The 16,793-nt window shown below is 41.6% G+C and overlaps 1 protein-coding gene and 1 long non-coding RNA gene across 2 annotated transcripts in view; both read right to left on the bottom strand.

The window, feature by feature from the left end:
- Positions 1–16,793, bottom strand: part of LOC139017246 (uncharacterized) — a 211,667-nt gene that overhangs the window by 129,003 nt on the left and 65,871 nt on the right. The gene's annotated exons all lie outside the window — the stretch shown is intronic.
- LOC139017245 (interferon-induced very large GTPase 1-like) overlaps positions 1,088–16,793 on the bottom strand; it is a 45,614-nt gene continuing 29,908 nt past the window's right edge. The window contains exon 3 of the mRNA XM_070425400.1: positions 1,088–9,901. Coding sequence (XP_070281501.1) covers positions 2,640–9,677 — 7,038 coding nt within the window. The 5' untranslated portion in view covers positions 9,678–9,901 and the 3' untranslated portion in view covers positions 1,088–2,639. The remainder of the gene's footprint in view (positions 9,902–16,793) is intronic.

Here is a 16,793-nt window from a genome sequence, read left to right as displayed (position 1 = left end):
AAATTATGTTAATCATTATATCCCACATATGAGTGAGATCATGTGATATTTATCTTTCTACGACTGGCTTATTTCGCTTAGCACAATGCTCTCCAGTTCCATCCATGTTGTTGCACTAAATCTTATTTAATAATCACATTTCTTAAATGTCTGAGGAATTTATCAAAGGTGATTTTTATTTATAGACAATTTTCGATTGAAAACCAAAGTCAATATATGACACATGATACTTCTTAAAGGCAGTTCTAGATTCATTAAACAAATAACAAAAGCGTTCAGCAAATGTTGATTGAACATTGCAGTTTTTAGGGGTGCAGTCTTGTGAGAGCCATGCTCCAGGGTATGCAAGGGGTTCTGTTTCTGTCACCATTTGAATATGATCATATGAGGAGGTCCTTCCAACTCTTACTGAGACTATTTTCCAGAGAACAAAAGGGACACTATACTGTTCTAGGACACCTGTTTCCTTTATAATTTTTCTGTTCAAGGATTTCTTTTGGAGACATGGGTCATTTGACCTCAAACTGAGAGTATGCTTGAAACTCTTTGGGGATTCAAAGCAGAATCAGCATTATCTTCCAGCTCTGAAGATGCAAGGTTTTTACGCTGTTCACTGTTTGTTTACACTGGCTATGGAGGGATAGAGAGTGTGCCTGTAAAGAGAAGACATGGATGCTATTATGTCTAACATGAAGACATTTTCTTTGTATCAAGATTACTTTAAGTCATTCGCTTTGAGAACCTAGCATAAGTCATTGTTGCAGAAGGTGCAGGTTTGCAGAATGTTGATTTCTTTCCCCTCTCAGATTCTTGGTTACCATCAGAGAGTTTTTCATTTGTATTCTGATTATGATCCTGTGACTCACAGTGTGAAAAGTCTCAAAGGTGCCTATTTTGGAGATAAGCATTTCCTTATATTTTAGTATATAAAAGAATATCTTATTGAAATAATCAGAATCTAAAAACTATATATTCTTTGGTATTTTATTCTTTTTTAAATTATTGTCTAAAGTTTTACATATGTCTTCTTTTCCTCCAACGACACCCCCCCAATCATCCCCCCCACCCCGCATGGCAAGCCCCCACTGCCTCAGTGTCTGTGTCCATTGGTTATGTTAGTTATGCATGCATACAAGTCCTTTGGTTGCTCTCTAACCACCCCCTCCCCTACCATTTGTCTCTGTATCTATACTTGTTCATCAAATTATGTTGATCATTATATCCCACATATGAGTAAGATCATGTGATATTTATCTTTCTCTGACAGGCTTATTTTGCTTAGCATAATGCTCTCCAGTTCCATCCATGCTGTTGCAAATAATAAAATTTCCTTCTTTTTTACATCAGCCTAGTATTCCATTGTGTAGATGTACCACAGTTTTTTAATCCACTCATCTGCTGATGGACACTTAGGCTGTTTCCAAATCTTAGCTATTGTAAATTGGGCTGCTTTGAACATATAGGTGCATATATCCTTTCTGATTGGTGTTTCTTGTTTTTTTGGGATAAAGTCCTAGAAGTGGGATTACTGGGTCAAATGGGAGTTCCATTTTTAACTTTTGAGGAAACTCCATACTGTCTTCCACAGTGGCTGCACCAGTCTGCATTCCCACCAGCAGTGCAGTGAACATCTCTGCACATCTTCTGCGGCTGCTGGAAACAGTGTCTTTTTCTTCACATCCTCACCAGCACTTGTCATTTGTTGATTTGTTGATGATAGCCATTCTGACAGGTGTGAGATGGTATCTCATTGTTGTTTTGATTTGCATCTCTCAGATGACTATTGACTTTGAGCATGTTTTCATATGTCTCTGGACCTTCTGTATGTCCTTTTTCAAAAAGTGTCTATTTAAATCCTTTGCCCATTTTTTGATTGGATCCTTTATCTTCCTTTTATTAAGTTGTATGAGTTCTCTGTAAATTTTGGAGATTAAATGCTTATCGGAAATATCATTGGCAAATATGTTCTCCCATGCAGTGGGCTTTCTTGTTGTTTTGTTGATGGTATCTTTTGCTGTGCAGAAGCTTTTTATTTTGATGTAGTACCATTTGTTTATTTTCTCCTTAGTCTCCATTGTGCTAGGAGCTGTGTCTGTAAAGATATTGCTAGGACATATGTCTTCTATTTTGCTGCCTATAGAGTCTTGTAGGATTTTTATGGTTTCCCGTCTTACATTTAAGTCCTTTAGCCATTTTGAGTTTGTTTTTGTGTATGGTGTAAGTTGGTGATCTAGTTTCATTTTTTTTGCATGTCTGACCAAATTTCCCTGCACCATGTATTGAAGAGACTGCCTTGACTCAAAGCAAAAAATCGGCCGAGAGATAGCTGGTATCTCAAAAAACTCATTAGTCAGGACACTCGTAAGTCAAGGCCCCACTCTAATAGCTTAAATTATCAAGTAGGAATTTTAAATAGATATTATTAGATTTTTATTGTATGTTTATATTTCCTAGCAATTTTTTTCAACCAGAAGGAATTAAGACAAAGAAAAAGAAAGTCTTTTAACAGAAAACTTAAATTCTTGAAATATTAATTGATTTATATTTAAAGTTTCTCATTGTGAGAAGTAGGTATTTTCAGATTGTTCAGGTATAGTGACTCTTGTTTAGATTCTGGTACTCTTTTGTGGGCATAAGTATTATTGCCTTTTCAAGTCATCAAGCACTTTTTTCTTTGTGATGTTGGTCCATTCATGGGGGATTTCACCCTTATCTGTAAATTGTTTCTTATATTTTTCTTCTAGCTCCTTTCTGAAGTGACAAACAAACCATTTCCAGTATGGCTGGGTCGATGTGTCTGGGGTGATGCTCCATTTGGCAAATTCCCCTCCTGCCTGTTGATAGATCTTAAATGGTATATCACGACAATTTAAAACAAAAGAATGATTACTTGCTACCAAACTAGTACAGCAGTCAATGTTAAAGTGGTCTGTGTTAGACCATGTCCATCCTCCAATAGCCTGAGGACGGTGGAAAGGAACACTGTGGTCTCCATCATGGTTAGGGATTGTGTTTGTACAAATTGCTCCACAGAAGGGACACTGTTTCCAGCAGCCACAGAGATGCTCAGAGAGCATGTTCTGAATGTCAGAAACCATTCCTTCTCCAGGCTTACTCAAACACTCCTGTTCTACTGTGATCATTGCGGGATCCAAAGCTTCACTCATGACTTCTTTGAGAAACTCAATATCTTTAATCTCCTGGTTTTCAATGCTTACCAAGTCTTTTCGTGGAAAGTTCAAGTTACTCCCCAAGTGATCACAGAACAAATCCAACCACCCAGACACAGTGCTGCTTTTATCTTTAGCTCTTGCTGTGGATTCGTGAATAGCTGAGAGGATGGCATTCTTGATGTCACCAACACTTATTTTTAAAAAAGTCTTTATTTTATTACTTCTTTGTTCTGAACAATATCTTTCAATATGTCTTTGAATGTAATTCCTAAAAAATGATTCCGGATTATGAATGTACTCCCAGTAATCATCAAAATTTTCGTTTTCTGCCAGGGAGAGAAGAACGTGTTTCTCCAGGTTAGCCCTGTTTCCATTGAATGCTGGGCAGGTAGCTCGCACTTCCCCAGCAATTTTAGGGGCCATTTTCCCCCAAATCGTGTCGGAGACGGCAGGAGTGAGTTTGTGCCATAGAAAATCAACAAATTCTGTGACTGAGGTTGCTCCTTGACAAGAGATCTTAAAACCCATGAGGAAATCATCTTTCTTGCTTTCCAAATAACGTACAGGATCATTTGCTCTTTTGAATGCCCTATGCATCTCCTTAAAATTCTCAGATGCTCTTTGGAATAAATACAAAGATAAGTCCATTTTGTAATTTCTTGTAAATGTGTATCTGTCTTCAGTGGGTGCAGATTTCACCCCCTGTTCTATTAAGTTCAGGATTTGATGGAAATAACTTGGGTTGTAATCACATTGTTGCCTCTGAAGCTTTTTAATAGTTTCAGTGTATCTTGAAAGGATGCGGTTAGTAGTCCTATTTATGGACTCTTTATCATGTACATCTAAGTACCATGTTAATATGTACAACCTTTTTTTCATTTTGACATGTTTTTCGTAATTGATTTCAAACTCTTTTCTAGGCTTTTTGTTCAGGATATTCACAATGTCTGCCTCCATTCTAAAATATTCCAAAAAGATGTTTTCAGAATCCACATCAATGTTAGGCTCTGTGAATGGAGGGAGAGCTGAGGACACCCCATACATCCATTTTTTCCAAACTTCATTGAATCTGACATGCAGCTCTTCCTCACTAAATCCTTTATCCTTTACAGTTAAAGCCAATTCGCGGCTTCTTTCCAATAATTCCTTTTCATAACCTGACATTTTCTTATATAGTATTTCTTGATTCTTTTGGTAACTGATATGTCTCTCGGCTTTATTTTTGATCTCAAAAATAAGTGCCTCTTTAAGATTTATTAATTTATTTTCAAAACTTGCTTTCATTATCTCACTATCTTGATATTCATTAAAATATCTGTCAAGTTCTTGCTTGATGGCTTTATATATTTCTGTAACCGGAGCCTCAAGAGTACTTGCTGTGAGTTTCTGGATTTTCCCATTCTTAATCTGGTTGATGAGTTGATACTGCAAATCTAGCACGTGGCTCCTCAGCTGCCAGGTCCAGGAATTATACATAGTTTCCAATTTGCTCATGGCCATGACCTCTCTGTTGTTTCTTAAACTGAAGATAAAGTTCTCATTCACTAGGGCTCTCCACAAATCTTGAACTCGCAATTTCACATCTGAGATCTTCATGATGCTTCCCCTTGACTCCTGTTTGGCAGCCATAAGAATTCTCCTTTTCAGTTCCTGGACATTGTGGCTGTAGTGAGGGTTGGGAGGGGCCATTGGGGGATTGCCATCCCAGAGGTGAGCAAAGTAGAAGACATCAGTATTGACATCAAATTTAATGATATCACCAAAGCGGGTTACATCTGAGCACTGTTCTTGCTCAGCTGCTGTTGTGGCCATTTCATCTAGTCTCTGCTCTAACCACCTCCTTCTTTCCATAGTTTGGTCTTTAGCTGTGACTTCCCCCACATTCTGATGGACAAAAAGGCAACTTGGGGAGATTTTTACCTGTTTCATCCTCATAAACGCCTGAACAACTATTTGTAGAATATCTTGCATTTCTGATGGATTTTCCCCAAAAATATTGATCAGAGTCAAGTTTCCAAGTCCAATGACAAAGGTTGCCAACTCATTGTCACGATTTTTGCATTTGCTGCTGAGTTCTGGGGCCCGAAGGCCTTCCGTGTCCACAACAAGAACAAAGTCAAAGCCCAGTTCCTCTGTGAAAGTGTCATCGACCTTCAGGAGCTGCATGTAGGCCCCCCGGGTACACCTCCCAGCACTGACCTTGAACTGCAGCCCAAAAAGTGCATTCAGTAGGGTGGACTTTCCTGAGCTCTGTAAGCCAAGGACAGAGAGAACAAACAGCCGTTTGTTTCCAAGTTTCTCAGAGACCTTGTCAAAAACAGCTCCCACCCACTTTAGAGGCACATATGAAGCATCCCCGTCCATCAATTCAATGGGAACACCAGATACCATCAGATCTGCAGTGATCTGGGGGAGGGAGAGATAAGGCATAGGTTTTGTGTGGGAAGCTTCTTCCAGAGCTTCATAGATCTGGCCAACTTCTCTAAGAATTTGCTCAATTCCAAAGGTACAGTTATTAATCTCCGTGGAGATAGCTTCTATCTCTCTTTGCCAGCGTTGGAAGTCAGTGCTCTTTGGTGCCTTTTGTTTTTCTTTTTGTATCAGTGACCACAAATTGTTTTCCTTTTCAATCAGTTGTTCCAAGTGTCCTGCAGTCAGGTTGTCCAAAAACACACTCATCCATTGCAAAAAGTAGTGTGTGGTTTGAGTTTCTGAGTAATCTTGGAGAATTTCAAGGACAGACTGCATTAATTCATTGAGAGGAAAGGCTCTGGTCAACTGTTGATTCCGTATTCTTTGCTTTTCTGCCTCAATATCACTCTTATGTTGTTCAATGCTTTGATTCACTTTTTCTCTTAGATGATGGAGTTCTTTATCCTTTCTACACCATCGATGCCACAGGTGTCCCTGAAGGGGCAGTAAGTTTTCCTTTATCTGAGAAATATTCACTTCTCTCAGTAGAGCTATTAGGACCTCTGCCTTTTCTTTGGCTTCCTTGCAATCTCTCTGGTCTTCATCAGTAAGGAATCCTAGCTTGCGAGCTATTGGGGTACATTCCTCTAAGCTGAGAGCAGTGTCTGAGAGCTCCAGCAAACGTCTGATTTTAGTAAAAAGCTCCTCTGTTAATTCTGCTTCATTTCTGTTCCTGAGACCAATGATAACTTTTTGTTTGGAATTATTGCTCATGTTTTTTTCTTTGTTATCAAGTAAACAAATCAAAGGTTTTGGTGACTGACTTAGATCACGGACAATTTTTCTGTTTTCTTCATCGTCATCAGAAGTTGACATGAGGACGACAATGAGAGAAGAGACCTCTTGCAGGAAGGTGAGTTGCTTCTTATGTTCCTTCGCATCTCCATGGAGATTGGTGAAGGTCACACAGTTGTCAAATCTGTCCTCATCATCCCCTCTAGGACAGAACCAGCAGATTTCCACCACTCCCCCCATCAAGAGACAGTCTTTGGTGCTCCCTCTGCAATGTCGGTGGAAAAACACATCATGTTTACGTTTACTGAGAAGACAGTTCATGATCTGAGATTTGGAAGCAGAGAAGCCATTTCCAACTCTTATAAAGGACACAATGGGGGTAGAGACTTGACACATCAGCTTATTCTTGTAATTGACCTTCTCCTCTCTTGGTGATTGCCTTGCTTCCTGCCAGCTCCTTCTAATTTGCCTGAAAGACCAGAGAGAGAACTCAATTTGAGAACTGCAGGGATTAGGTATGAGAAGAGGGAGTGCAAACTGGCACATGGAAAGTTTGGACAAAATATACTGTCTGGCAAAATCATCTGCACAGTGAAGAATTGCCATCTGAATATCCATAGGGTGAATATGGGGCCTAGGGTTAGTATCTGAAGGATTAATGGGAGTATCACTGTCTTTAACATGGTCTTCATATGGATCAAAAGCCTCATTTTCTTGATTTGAGGCACTTGGATAGACTTGATTCTGTGTGTTTTCGTCATCTCTGAAGACCAGGTATCTCAGCCCATAATCCAGCACTTGTAGCTTCTGAAGGAAATATAAGGGAAGCTCCCTTTCAGAGCTTGGCTGCATGTTGTATCCAGAAATCTTGATCAGATGGAAGCTAGCTCTGCTCATCCTTTTTGGGTAGTAATGTTCTAGCCCTAGACTCTGAAGTAATTTTAGGAATGCTGTATGTTCTATACCTTCCCATTTTCTATTTCTATTATGATGTGGATCTTGGGATTGTTTCTTTTCATGGAAAATACTTTCTAAGTTTTTTGTTATCTCATCTATTTTCAATGGAGAGATGGTGACTTCATAATTACCATCAATGAGCAATCTCAAGTCTCTCTCTAGGTTTTCCCAATGCTGATCTGCCCCAGGTTTAGAGAGGACATGGACAACTTCTTTTGACAAAGATTGGCCCAGAAAACTCCTTATTAATGCCAAGCGTTGTGTTTTCTCCTCAGGAGAAATAGCCATGACTCCATCTGAAGCTGTCAAACCTGTGAGCACCAGGAATGCCTGAGCTCTGTAGGTACAAATATTGTTGAGCTCCTGGTATTTATCTTGGGAAGTTTGCATTTCATCCAGTAGGCAGTCTAACTGCTCACACCTCAGGAGATACTGAAACTTACTTTGCACCACATGATACCCTGCACCAGCTGCAATGGAAAGTAGCAAGATATATATGTCTTGCTGCTCTGTTTTTCGGAGGTAATTAAAAAAGCAACCAAGAGACAAAGTGACCTCATAAGTGGCCTTTCTTTGAGCTTCTTCCACTGCTTCTGCAGACTCAGATTTGGCCATGGCTTCCATGAGGTCACTGTGCGTTTTCTTTATGATTTTAATTAATTCAGAAAGTTGGGAGATGTTGATGTGCTCTTCTTCTGACTCTGGCTGGAAGACCCACTGCATGATGGAATGAGCCTGAGGGAAGTTATTCACTCTGTAGATGTGAGGATCCAAAAGGCTGTGCAACTGAGATTTAATAATAAACTTAGTTTCATAGGTGGAAGAACTTTTGCAAAAGTTAACAGTGTTTATCAGAAAATTCTGCAGACCCCAGTCTGTGAGGCATATGTTAACCCAATTGTCATAACTTTTTGTTCTTTGAATCAACATTTGCATAAAATTTATCAGTTTTTTAAGCTGCTCTTCAGGGTTAGATACCTCCCAGGATTTCACATCCTCTAGGAAAACCCTAGCCTCCTTCTCAACACTCAGTAAATGTTCTCCATCCTGGACCTGGGCAGTGAGGCCAGTCAGAGCAGTGTAGCTATCTTTTAGTAAGCTAGCTACCTGAAAAGGATGCTTAAAATCACTTCTGTGGTTGGAGAGGATGATGTCCCAAACGGGCACCAGCTGAAGGCCCCGGTCAATGACACTCCAGGTTTGATTACTGGCAACTAGGCCAGCTTTCCATTGGAGAAAGCCATTTGCTTCTGGTGGGCCACCTGTCTGGGCCACAGATAATTGGACTTTGGTTTGGAGATTTTGGAAGGTTGCGCTTTGGGTGGCAGTTTCTGAATGAGCGTCAGACACATCCACACCTACAGCAACCTTCACTCCAAAGCCACTGTAGCTGCCCCTTATGTAACCATTCAGGGCCTCTGCTGACTGCTGTTTTACTTGTTCCAGCTCCTCACTCAGGAAACCCTCTGATACGGCTTTCCACCAGTAGATTCCTCCCAGGTGCAGAGGGCCCTGGTTGGCATGAGAGCCAAACTTGTGGAAGAAAGCTTCAGTACTGTGCCTCAGCCAGGGAAATCTGTGCAGATCTGCTGGCTGACCCAGAAGGTCTTCAATGCATTTCAGTTCCTGGAGAGCAGCCTTGGAGAACTGGAGCTGATCCCTGGGAAAGTGGCAGGAGGCAAGAGGGACATAGCTGAACTTGGTAGAACAGAAATAGGAGTGCTCAGAATGTGATTGTTGTGTTTCCTTGGATTCTGAATGTTTATTGTGGTCCATATCATCTTCCACGCTAAATCCCCAACCTCTGCCCTTGGCTGAGACAATTACACTGAAGCCCAGCTTCTCTGTCATCTGGGTGAACTGGGATTCTGCTTGAGAAGATGTAAATTCCCTGGTTTCCATCCGTGTGACATGCTCAGGGCCAAAGAGTAAGAACTCCTTGGGGACACTGAGTAGCTCTTCTCTCTTCTGTACAAGGTCTTTTTGGGAGCTGGTTTTGTAAATTCCCTGCAGGGCCAGCCCTCCAGATGCCCATCTCACGAGATCTCTATCTGGGAGGTTTTGCCTGTGAGACAGTGTGCCCTCCACGAGGTTGAGTTGTCTCTGCACGTGTTCCATCACTTCTCCTAAGGATTTTCCAGGCGGTGGCCAGTACTCTTTGGGAATCTTCATTGCCTGCCTCAGCTCTGCCTCTTTTTTCCTTACTTCCTCTTCTTGTCGTTGCCTCCCTTCTGATAGCAGGTCTCTTAGCCCCTGCAGTGCCTGTTCGGCCTTCTTCTGTTCTTCCTTTATCACTTTCACCTGAGACTCCTGTAACTTTGAGTTCAGTAGCTTCTCCATTGCTCTTTTCTCCCAGAGATGTTGTGCCTGGGATTTCAGTTTCTGGAGGTCTCTTTCTTCAATGTGTTTTAAGGCCTGTGCACAGGTCACACCCAGCTGTTCCTGTGGCTTTGGCAATCAGTAATCAATTGCCAGTCCTACTTCTCTCAGCATCTCTTGGAGATCATGCCTACTTTTTCCTCTGAGAAGGGGCTCATCAGACATGTACTCGGCTGTGTCCATCACTGTGGAAATAAAAGACACTCAGTTAGCCTCTATCATGACCTTAGGATTTGTTAGCCACCTTAAAAGAAAAGGAGTAAGAGTACTAAAGATGCCAGTTTCTGGTCTGGCAGGTGTGTTTACTGGTTAAAACATTGGTCCATACTCCACATAGATTTGATTCCTGAACAAGGGCTGTACCAGGCTTGTGGATTCGCTCACTGCTCCCAGTTGGGATATATATGGGAGGCAACCACTGGATACTTCTAACAGTAACCTCTCTCTCTCTCTCTCATTGTAAGAACTAGAGATGACTTAAAAGCTTTAGAATTCTGACACAGAGAGAGCAAGAAGAGTGGAGTAGGTGTACTTATAGAAAAGCAGAGAAAACCCAGATATAACAGCACCAATAAACAGAACAGCCCATCTGAAGGCACTAGTAAAGATTTAAGATGGTGGTTGCTACTTCGAATGAAAAGCAGGAGTTCAAATCAAGGACATGATAAATCAAGGAAACACATCATCACTAAAAAACAAGAATTTTCTCATAACCTAGCTTAATGTCATGAAATTTTGTGACTTGGCGGACAAAAAAAATCAAAATAACTTTTTCAAAAAACTTAAGCAACAAGAACACTCAGAAAGAAAATTTTTAAAAATCAGGGGAAAATATGTGAACAAAATGAGATATTTAGCAAATAAATAGAAATCATTCTGAAATTGTGTATTTTAAATTTAATGAATAAAATAATAAAGGCAATAGAGAATCTCTGTTTCAGAGTAGAGTGAATAGGAGATAAAATAAGTGACATGGAGGGCAGGACTTTTGAAATAATTCAATTTGCAAAGAATAAAGCAAAAAGAAAGGGGTCCAAGATAGTAGCAGAGTATGTGGAAGTTACATTTGTCTCTTCCCATGTTCAAACCAGAATTACCACTAAATTATAAAATAATCAACTTGTAACCAAGTGAAGATTATCTAAACAGAAGATCCATAACTAAGGATATACAGAAGAAGCCACATTGAGACTAGTAGGAAGGGTAGAGGCACAAAAGGGGCTGGTTCCCACCGAAGTGTGGAGTTTGAGAATCTGGAGGGATATAGGTACTCCACGAGGAGTAAGGTGTCTCAACCTGACCAGCCTGGGCCTGTTGTACAGAAACTCTCTGAAGGCTCTTGAAGAAGTCTGAGCAGACCCTGGATGGTGGATATGAATGGGGATAACCTGTGCTGTGTGGCTTTGGAATGAGGGCAATTTGCCCCTTGCACATCCAACTGGACCCACTGTTTTTGTACAGAACCCTCCCTCCACATGGCCAAATCTTAGTCTGTTTTAGCAGAATGATCTCTACTGGCCTCACCTTGAAGGCTTCCCAAGACCCTGTCCTGAGAAGGCTAAAAAGGGCTAATTCCAATGTAACCCTGATATGTGCGGGGCTAGCAATCTGAATCCATGCCAGCAAGCTCAGTGCACATTCTTTTCTTTCTTTCTTTTTTTAATTTTGTTTTGTTGCCTAAAGTATTACAAAGAGTATTACATATGTCTCCTCCCCCCCCCCCCCTTGACCTTCCCCCGGCCTCCCCTACAACCTAGTGTCTTGTGTCCATTGGTTATGCTTATATGCATGCATACAAGTCCTTCGGTTGATCTCTTACCACCCGCCCCCCCCCCCCCCCCACACACACACCCCCACCCCCGCAACCCTTCCCAAGCTTTCCGCTGTAGTTTGACAGCCTGTTCGATGCTGCTCTGCCTCTGTATCTATTTTTGTTCATCAGTTTATAATGGTCTTTATTATCCATATATGAGTGAGACCATGTGGTATTTTTCTTTCATTGACTGGCTTATTTCACTTAGCATAATGCTCTCCAGTTCCATCCATGCTGTGGCAAATGGTAAGAATTCCTTCTTTTTACAGCAGCATAGTATTCCATTGTGTAGGTGTACCACAGTTTTCTAATCCATTCATCTGTTGATGGGCACTTAGGCTGTTTCCAAATCTTAGCTATGGTAATTGTGCTGCTATGAACATAGGGATGCATATATCCTTTCGGATTGGTGTTTCTGGTTTCTTGGGATATGTTCCTAGAAGTGAGATCACTGGGTCAAATGGGATTTCCATTTTTAATTTTTTGAGGAAACTCCATACTGTCTTCCACAGTGGCTGCACCAGTCTGCATTCCCACCAGCAGTGCATGAGAGTTCCTTTTTCTCCGCATCCTCTCCAGCACTTGTCATTTGTTGATTTGTTGATGATAGCCATTCTGACAGGTGTGAGATGGTACCTCATTGTTGTTTTGATTTGCATCTCTCAGAAGATTAGTGACTTTGGGCATATTAGTGACTTTTCATATGTCTCTTGGCTTTCTGAATCTCCTCTTTTGAAAACTGTCTATTTAGGTCCTTTGCCCATTTTTTGATTGGATTATCTTCCTTTTGTTAAGTTGTATGAATTTTGGAGATTAAACCCTTATCGGTGATAACATTGGCAAATATGTTCTCCCATGCAGTGAGCTTTCTTGTTGTTTTGTTGATGGTTTTTTTTTCTGTGCAGAAGCTTTTTATTTTGATGTAGTCCCATTTGTTTATTTTCTCTTTAGTTTCCAATGCCCTAGGACAGTGGTCGGCAAACTGTGGCTCGCGAGCCACATGTGGCTCTTTGGCCCCTTGAGTGTGGCTCTTCCACAAAATACTGACTTCTGTGCATGGGCCACGAAGTTTCAGTCACACTGTACATGCGCGTCCGCACGTGGTATTTTGTGGAAGAGCCACACTCAAGGGGCCAAAGAGCAGCATGTGGCTCATGAGCCACAGTTTGCCAACTACTGCCTTAGGAGCTATATCAGTGAAGAAATTGCTTCGGCATATGTCTGAGATTTTGTTGCCTTTGGATTCCTCTAGTATTTTTTGGTTTCCCATCTTACATTTGAGTCCTGTATCCATTTTGAGTTTATTTTTGTGTATGGTGTAAGTTGGTGGTCTAGTTTCATTTTTTTGCATGTATCTGTCCAATTTTCCCAACACCATTTATTGAAGAGACTGTCTTGACTCCATTTTGTATGTTCTTGCCTCCTTTGTCAAATATTAATTGAGCATATTGGTTCAGGTCGATTTCTCGGCTCTCTATTCTATTCCATGGATCTATATTGCTATGGGTTCACTCAGCAAGATAGACCACCAACTCAGAATTTAAATTTAAGAGCCTTTATTAAGCTGGCCAGCTGACTACTGTTACAGCACCCTGCTGAAGCCGAGGCTGAACTGCAGCCCCGATTTCCATGGCCAGCGACTACAGTTACAGCACCCTGCTGGAGTAAAGGCTGAACTGCAGCACTGACTGCAAGAGTTACATTTTATTATTAAATTTTGTGGAGGCCCAGAGAAAATGTGTCTTTCAAATTCTGGGGCCTGCCAATATGGAGGAAACTCTCTTTATTTATACTTTTTCCAGTCCTTTGTCTCCCAAATTTGGAATGAGATTTCCGGGCCTTCTGAGAAAGAAGGGCTGCGTGCTGGAAGGGGCCATGAGACCATATCTCAAGGCCTGGCCTGATGTCAGTACCTTCCTATCTATGTGTTTTAGGAACAGACAACACAGCATGACCCGTTTTTCCAAAGTGCCAGATATGCAGCCCAGCACAATATGTCTATTCTTGTGCCAGTACCAGGCAGTTTTGAGAACAGTGGCTTTGTAATACAGCTTGAAATCTGGTATTGATATCCCTCCTACTTTGTTCTTTCTCAGGATCACTGCAGCTATTCCAGGTCTTTTTTTATTCCAGATGAATTTTTAGAGAGTTCGTTCTAGGTCTGTGAAATATGTTGTTGGTATTTTAATGGGGAGTGCGTTGAATTTATAGATTGCCTTGGGTAATATGGACATTTTAATGATGTTGATTCTACCAATCCATGAACACGGTATGTTCTTCCATCTGTTTATGTCTTCCTCTATCTCTTTTTTCAATATCCTGTAGTTTTCATGTATAGGTCTTTTACCTCCTTAGTTAAGTTTACTCCTAGGTATCTTAATTTTTTTGTGTGCAATGGTAAATGGGATTGTTTTTTAAATCTCTCTTTCTGTAAGTTCACTGTTGCTGTATAAAAAGGCCATTGATTTCTTGGCATTAATTTTGTATCCTGCTACATTGCCGAATTCATTTATTAATCCTAATAATTTTTTGATGGAGTCTTTAGGGTTTTCTATGTACAGTATCATGTCATCTGCGAATAAGGACTATTTTACTTCTTCTTTTCCAATTTGGGTAGCCTTTATTTCTTCTTCTTGTCTGATTGCACTGGCTAGCACTTTCAGTACTATGTTGAATAGGAGTGGTAAAAGCAGACATCCCTGTCTTGTTGGGTCATGTTTCCTTATCCATTCAGCTATCCAATGTCTTTTGATTGGGGCATTTAATCCATTTACATTTAATGTTATTATTGATAAGTACTTGTTTGTTGTCATTTTTTTCTTAATATTTGTGTTTCTTCTTGCCTTTCTGTTTCTTCTTTTTACAGAAATCCCTTTAGCATTTCTTGCATTGCTGGCTTGGTGGTAATAAACTCTCTTAGCCCTTTTTTCTCTGTGAAACTCCTGATTCCACGTTCAATTTTTAATTATAGCCTTGCTGGGTATAGTATTTCGGGATTCAGTCCCTTGGTTTGCTCACTTTGTATATTTCATTCAATTCCCTTCTAGCCTGGTGTATTTCTGTTGAGAAATCTGTTGATATTCTAATGGGAGATCTCTTTTATGTAACTTTCTGTCTCTCTTTGGCAGCTTTTAAGATTCGCACTTTGTCATTGATGTTTTCCAATTTAATTATGATGTGTCTTGGTGTTGCTCTTTTTGAGTTCATCTTATTTGGGACTCTGTGTGATTCTTGGATTTGTGTAGTTTTTTTTTTCTTGCCAGCTTCAGGGAAGTTTTTTGTCATTATTTCTCCAAACAGGTTTTCTATTCCTTGCTTCTCTTCCTCTCCTCTGGTACCCCTATTATGCCGATGTTGTTTCGTTTTTTGTTGTCCCAAAGCTCCCTCAGGCTCTCCACTTGCTTTTTAAATTTTCTTTCCAGTTGCTGCTGTGTTTGTGTGTTTTTTCCTACCTTGTCTTCTAGCTTGCTGATGTGGTCCTCAGCCTCTTCTAATCTACTATTTAAGCCTTTCATTGTGTTCTTTATTGCAGCTATGTCATTCTTTGTTTCCTCTTGGTTCCTTTTTATATTGGTGACATTCTCATTCAGCTCCTTATAATTCTCATTGAGTTGTGTGTATTTGTCATTGAGTTGCATGTATTTGTCATCCAGCCATTTGAGCATTCTTATAACCATTACTCTGAATTTTTTCTCTGAGAAGTTACTTGCCTTGGTTTCATTTAACTTTCTCTCTGGTGATTTCTCTTTTTCTTTCCTTTGAGGATTGCTTTTTTGTCTCCCCATGTTTTGCTCTAACGTTTTAACTGTTTCTGTGTCCTAGATCTGACTGTTTTGCTACCCCTGGTTCTTTTGAGGAGGGTGCTGCTGGTGTGATCTCTTGGGTCTCCTGAGCTTAGTAATCTAGTGTAGCCCCCTACGTGAGCTATTGGGTTTTCTTGATGTAGGCCTGCAAGCTGGAAAGGTGCAACTGTGGTGTCCAGATGTCAGCAGCCGGGGAGGCGGGTGTCTCAATTTTTGCTGCCTTGCATCCTTGGCTGAAATTGCACGTGCCCAGAAGGGGCTGACAGAGTTACCCAGGATCTTTCTGTCAGGGTGGTGTGGCTCAGGAGACCTGCACACTGGAAAGGCACGACTGTGGTGTCCAGAGTTCTGTAACTGTAGTGTGAGAAGACTCAGTTTTTGCTGCAGGGCCTGTGGTTGGATACACATGCTCCCAGTGGCAGTTCACAGTTGCACCCACAGTGTGCTTGCCAGTGTGGCACCCTGGCGCAGTCTGAAGGGCCCTGTTTGAAGCCAAGTGATCGAGGTGTCTGTGGGCAGGTATCCAGGATGAGGGTATTCGGAATTTCTACTGCTAGGGCATTGCACCCTTGTTAGGATAAGAGCACACCTTTGGAGTGGTGGGCTCAGTAGTCCTGAGCGCTGGAAAAGCAAGACTGTAGTGTCCAGAGTTCTGTAGTTGTGGAGTGAGAAGACTCAGTTTTTGCTGCCATGCCTGTGGATGTATACACACACTCCCAGTGGCAGCTTACAGGGGCACCCATGGTGCATTTGCGGCGTGGAGCTCCGAGGTACTATGAGGGGCCTTGGGGCTGAAGTTGTGCAACAGTGTCTATTGGCAGTTATTCAGGAGAGTGAATTCAGAATTTCTGTTATGGGGCAGTGTACCCCTGTTTGCACAATATCACATTCAGTGAGGCTCACAGTGGCTCCCCAGATCTTCCTTTGGGGTGATGGGCTCCAGATGCATGCCTGCTGGAAATACACATTTGCCGAGAGGCACTCTGACCCACCCTGAGGGGCCCTGAGGCTGAAGTATAACAGTGTCTATTGGCAGTTACTTAGGAAAGTGAATTCAGAATTTCTACTGTTGGGCAGTGCGCCACTGTCTGTACAATATCACACCAAGTGCGGGGCTTGCAGTGGCTCCCAGGGGCTGCCTGTGGGGTGGTAGGCTCTGGACACCCACCAGCTAGAAAGGCACACCTCTGGCAGGGCGTTTGAGGTACAGAGCTCTGACGCACCCTGAAGGGCCCTGGCATTGAAGCTGTGTGACAGTGTCTGTGGGCAGTTATTCAGGAAGAGTGAATTCAGAATTTTTACTGTGTGGCAGTGCACCCTTGTTTGTATAATATTGCACTCAGTGGGTGCTTGCAGTGGCTCCCAGGGGCTGCCTGTGGGGTGGTGGGCTCCAGAGGCTTGCACGCTGGAAATGTCTGAATATGGTGCCTGGAGGTCTGCCACTGAGGAGAGGGGAGCTGC

The sequence above is a fragment of the Myotis yumanensis genome, unplaced genomic scaffold (assembly GCF_028538775.1).
Source record: "Myotis yumanensis isolate MYYU_CA2020_CCGP unplaced genomic scaffold, mMyoYum1.0.hap1 SCAF_10, whole genome shotgun sequence".
Taxonomy (NCBI): Eukaryota; Metazoa; Chordata; class Mammalia; order Chiroptera; family Vespertilionidae; genus Myotis; species Myotis yumanensis.
Note: the sequence above shows the minus strand (reverse complement) of the source record. Positions and strands in the feature narration are given on the sequence as shown.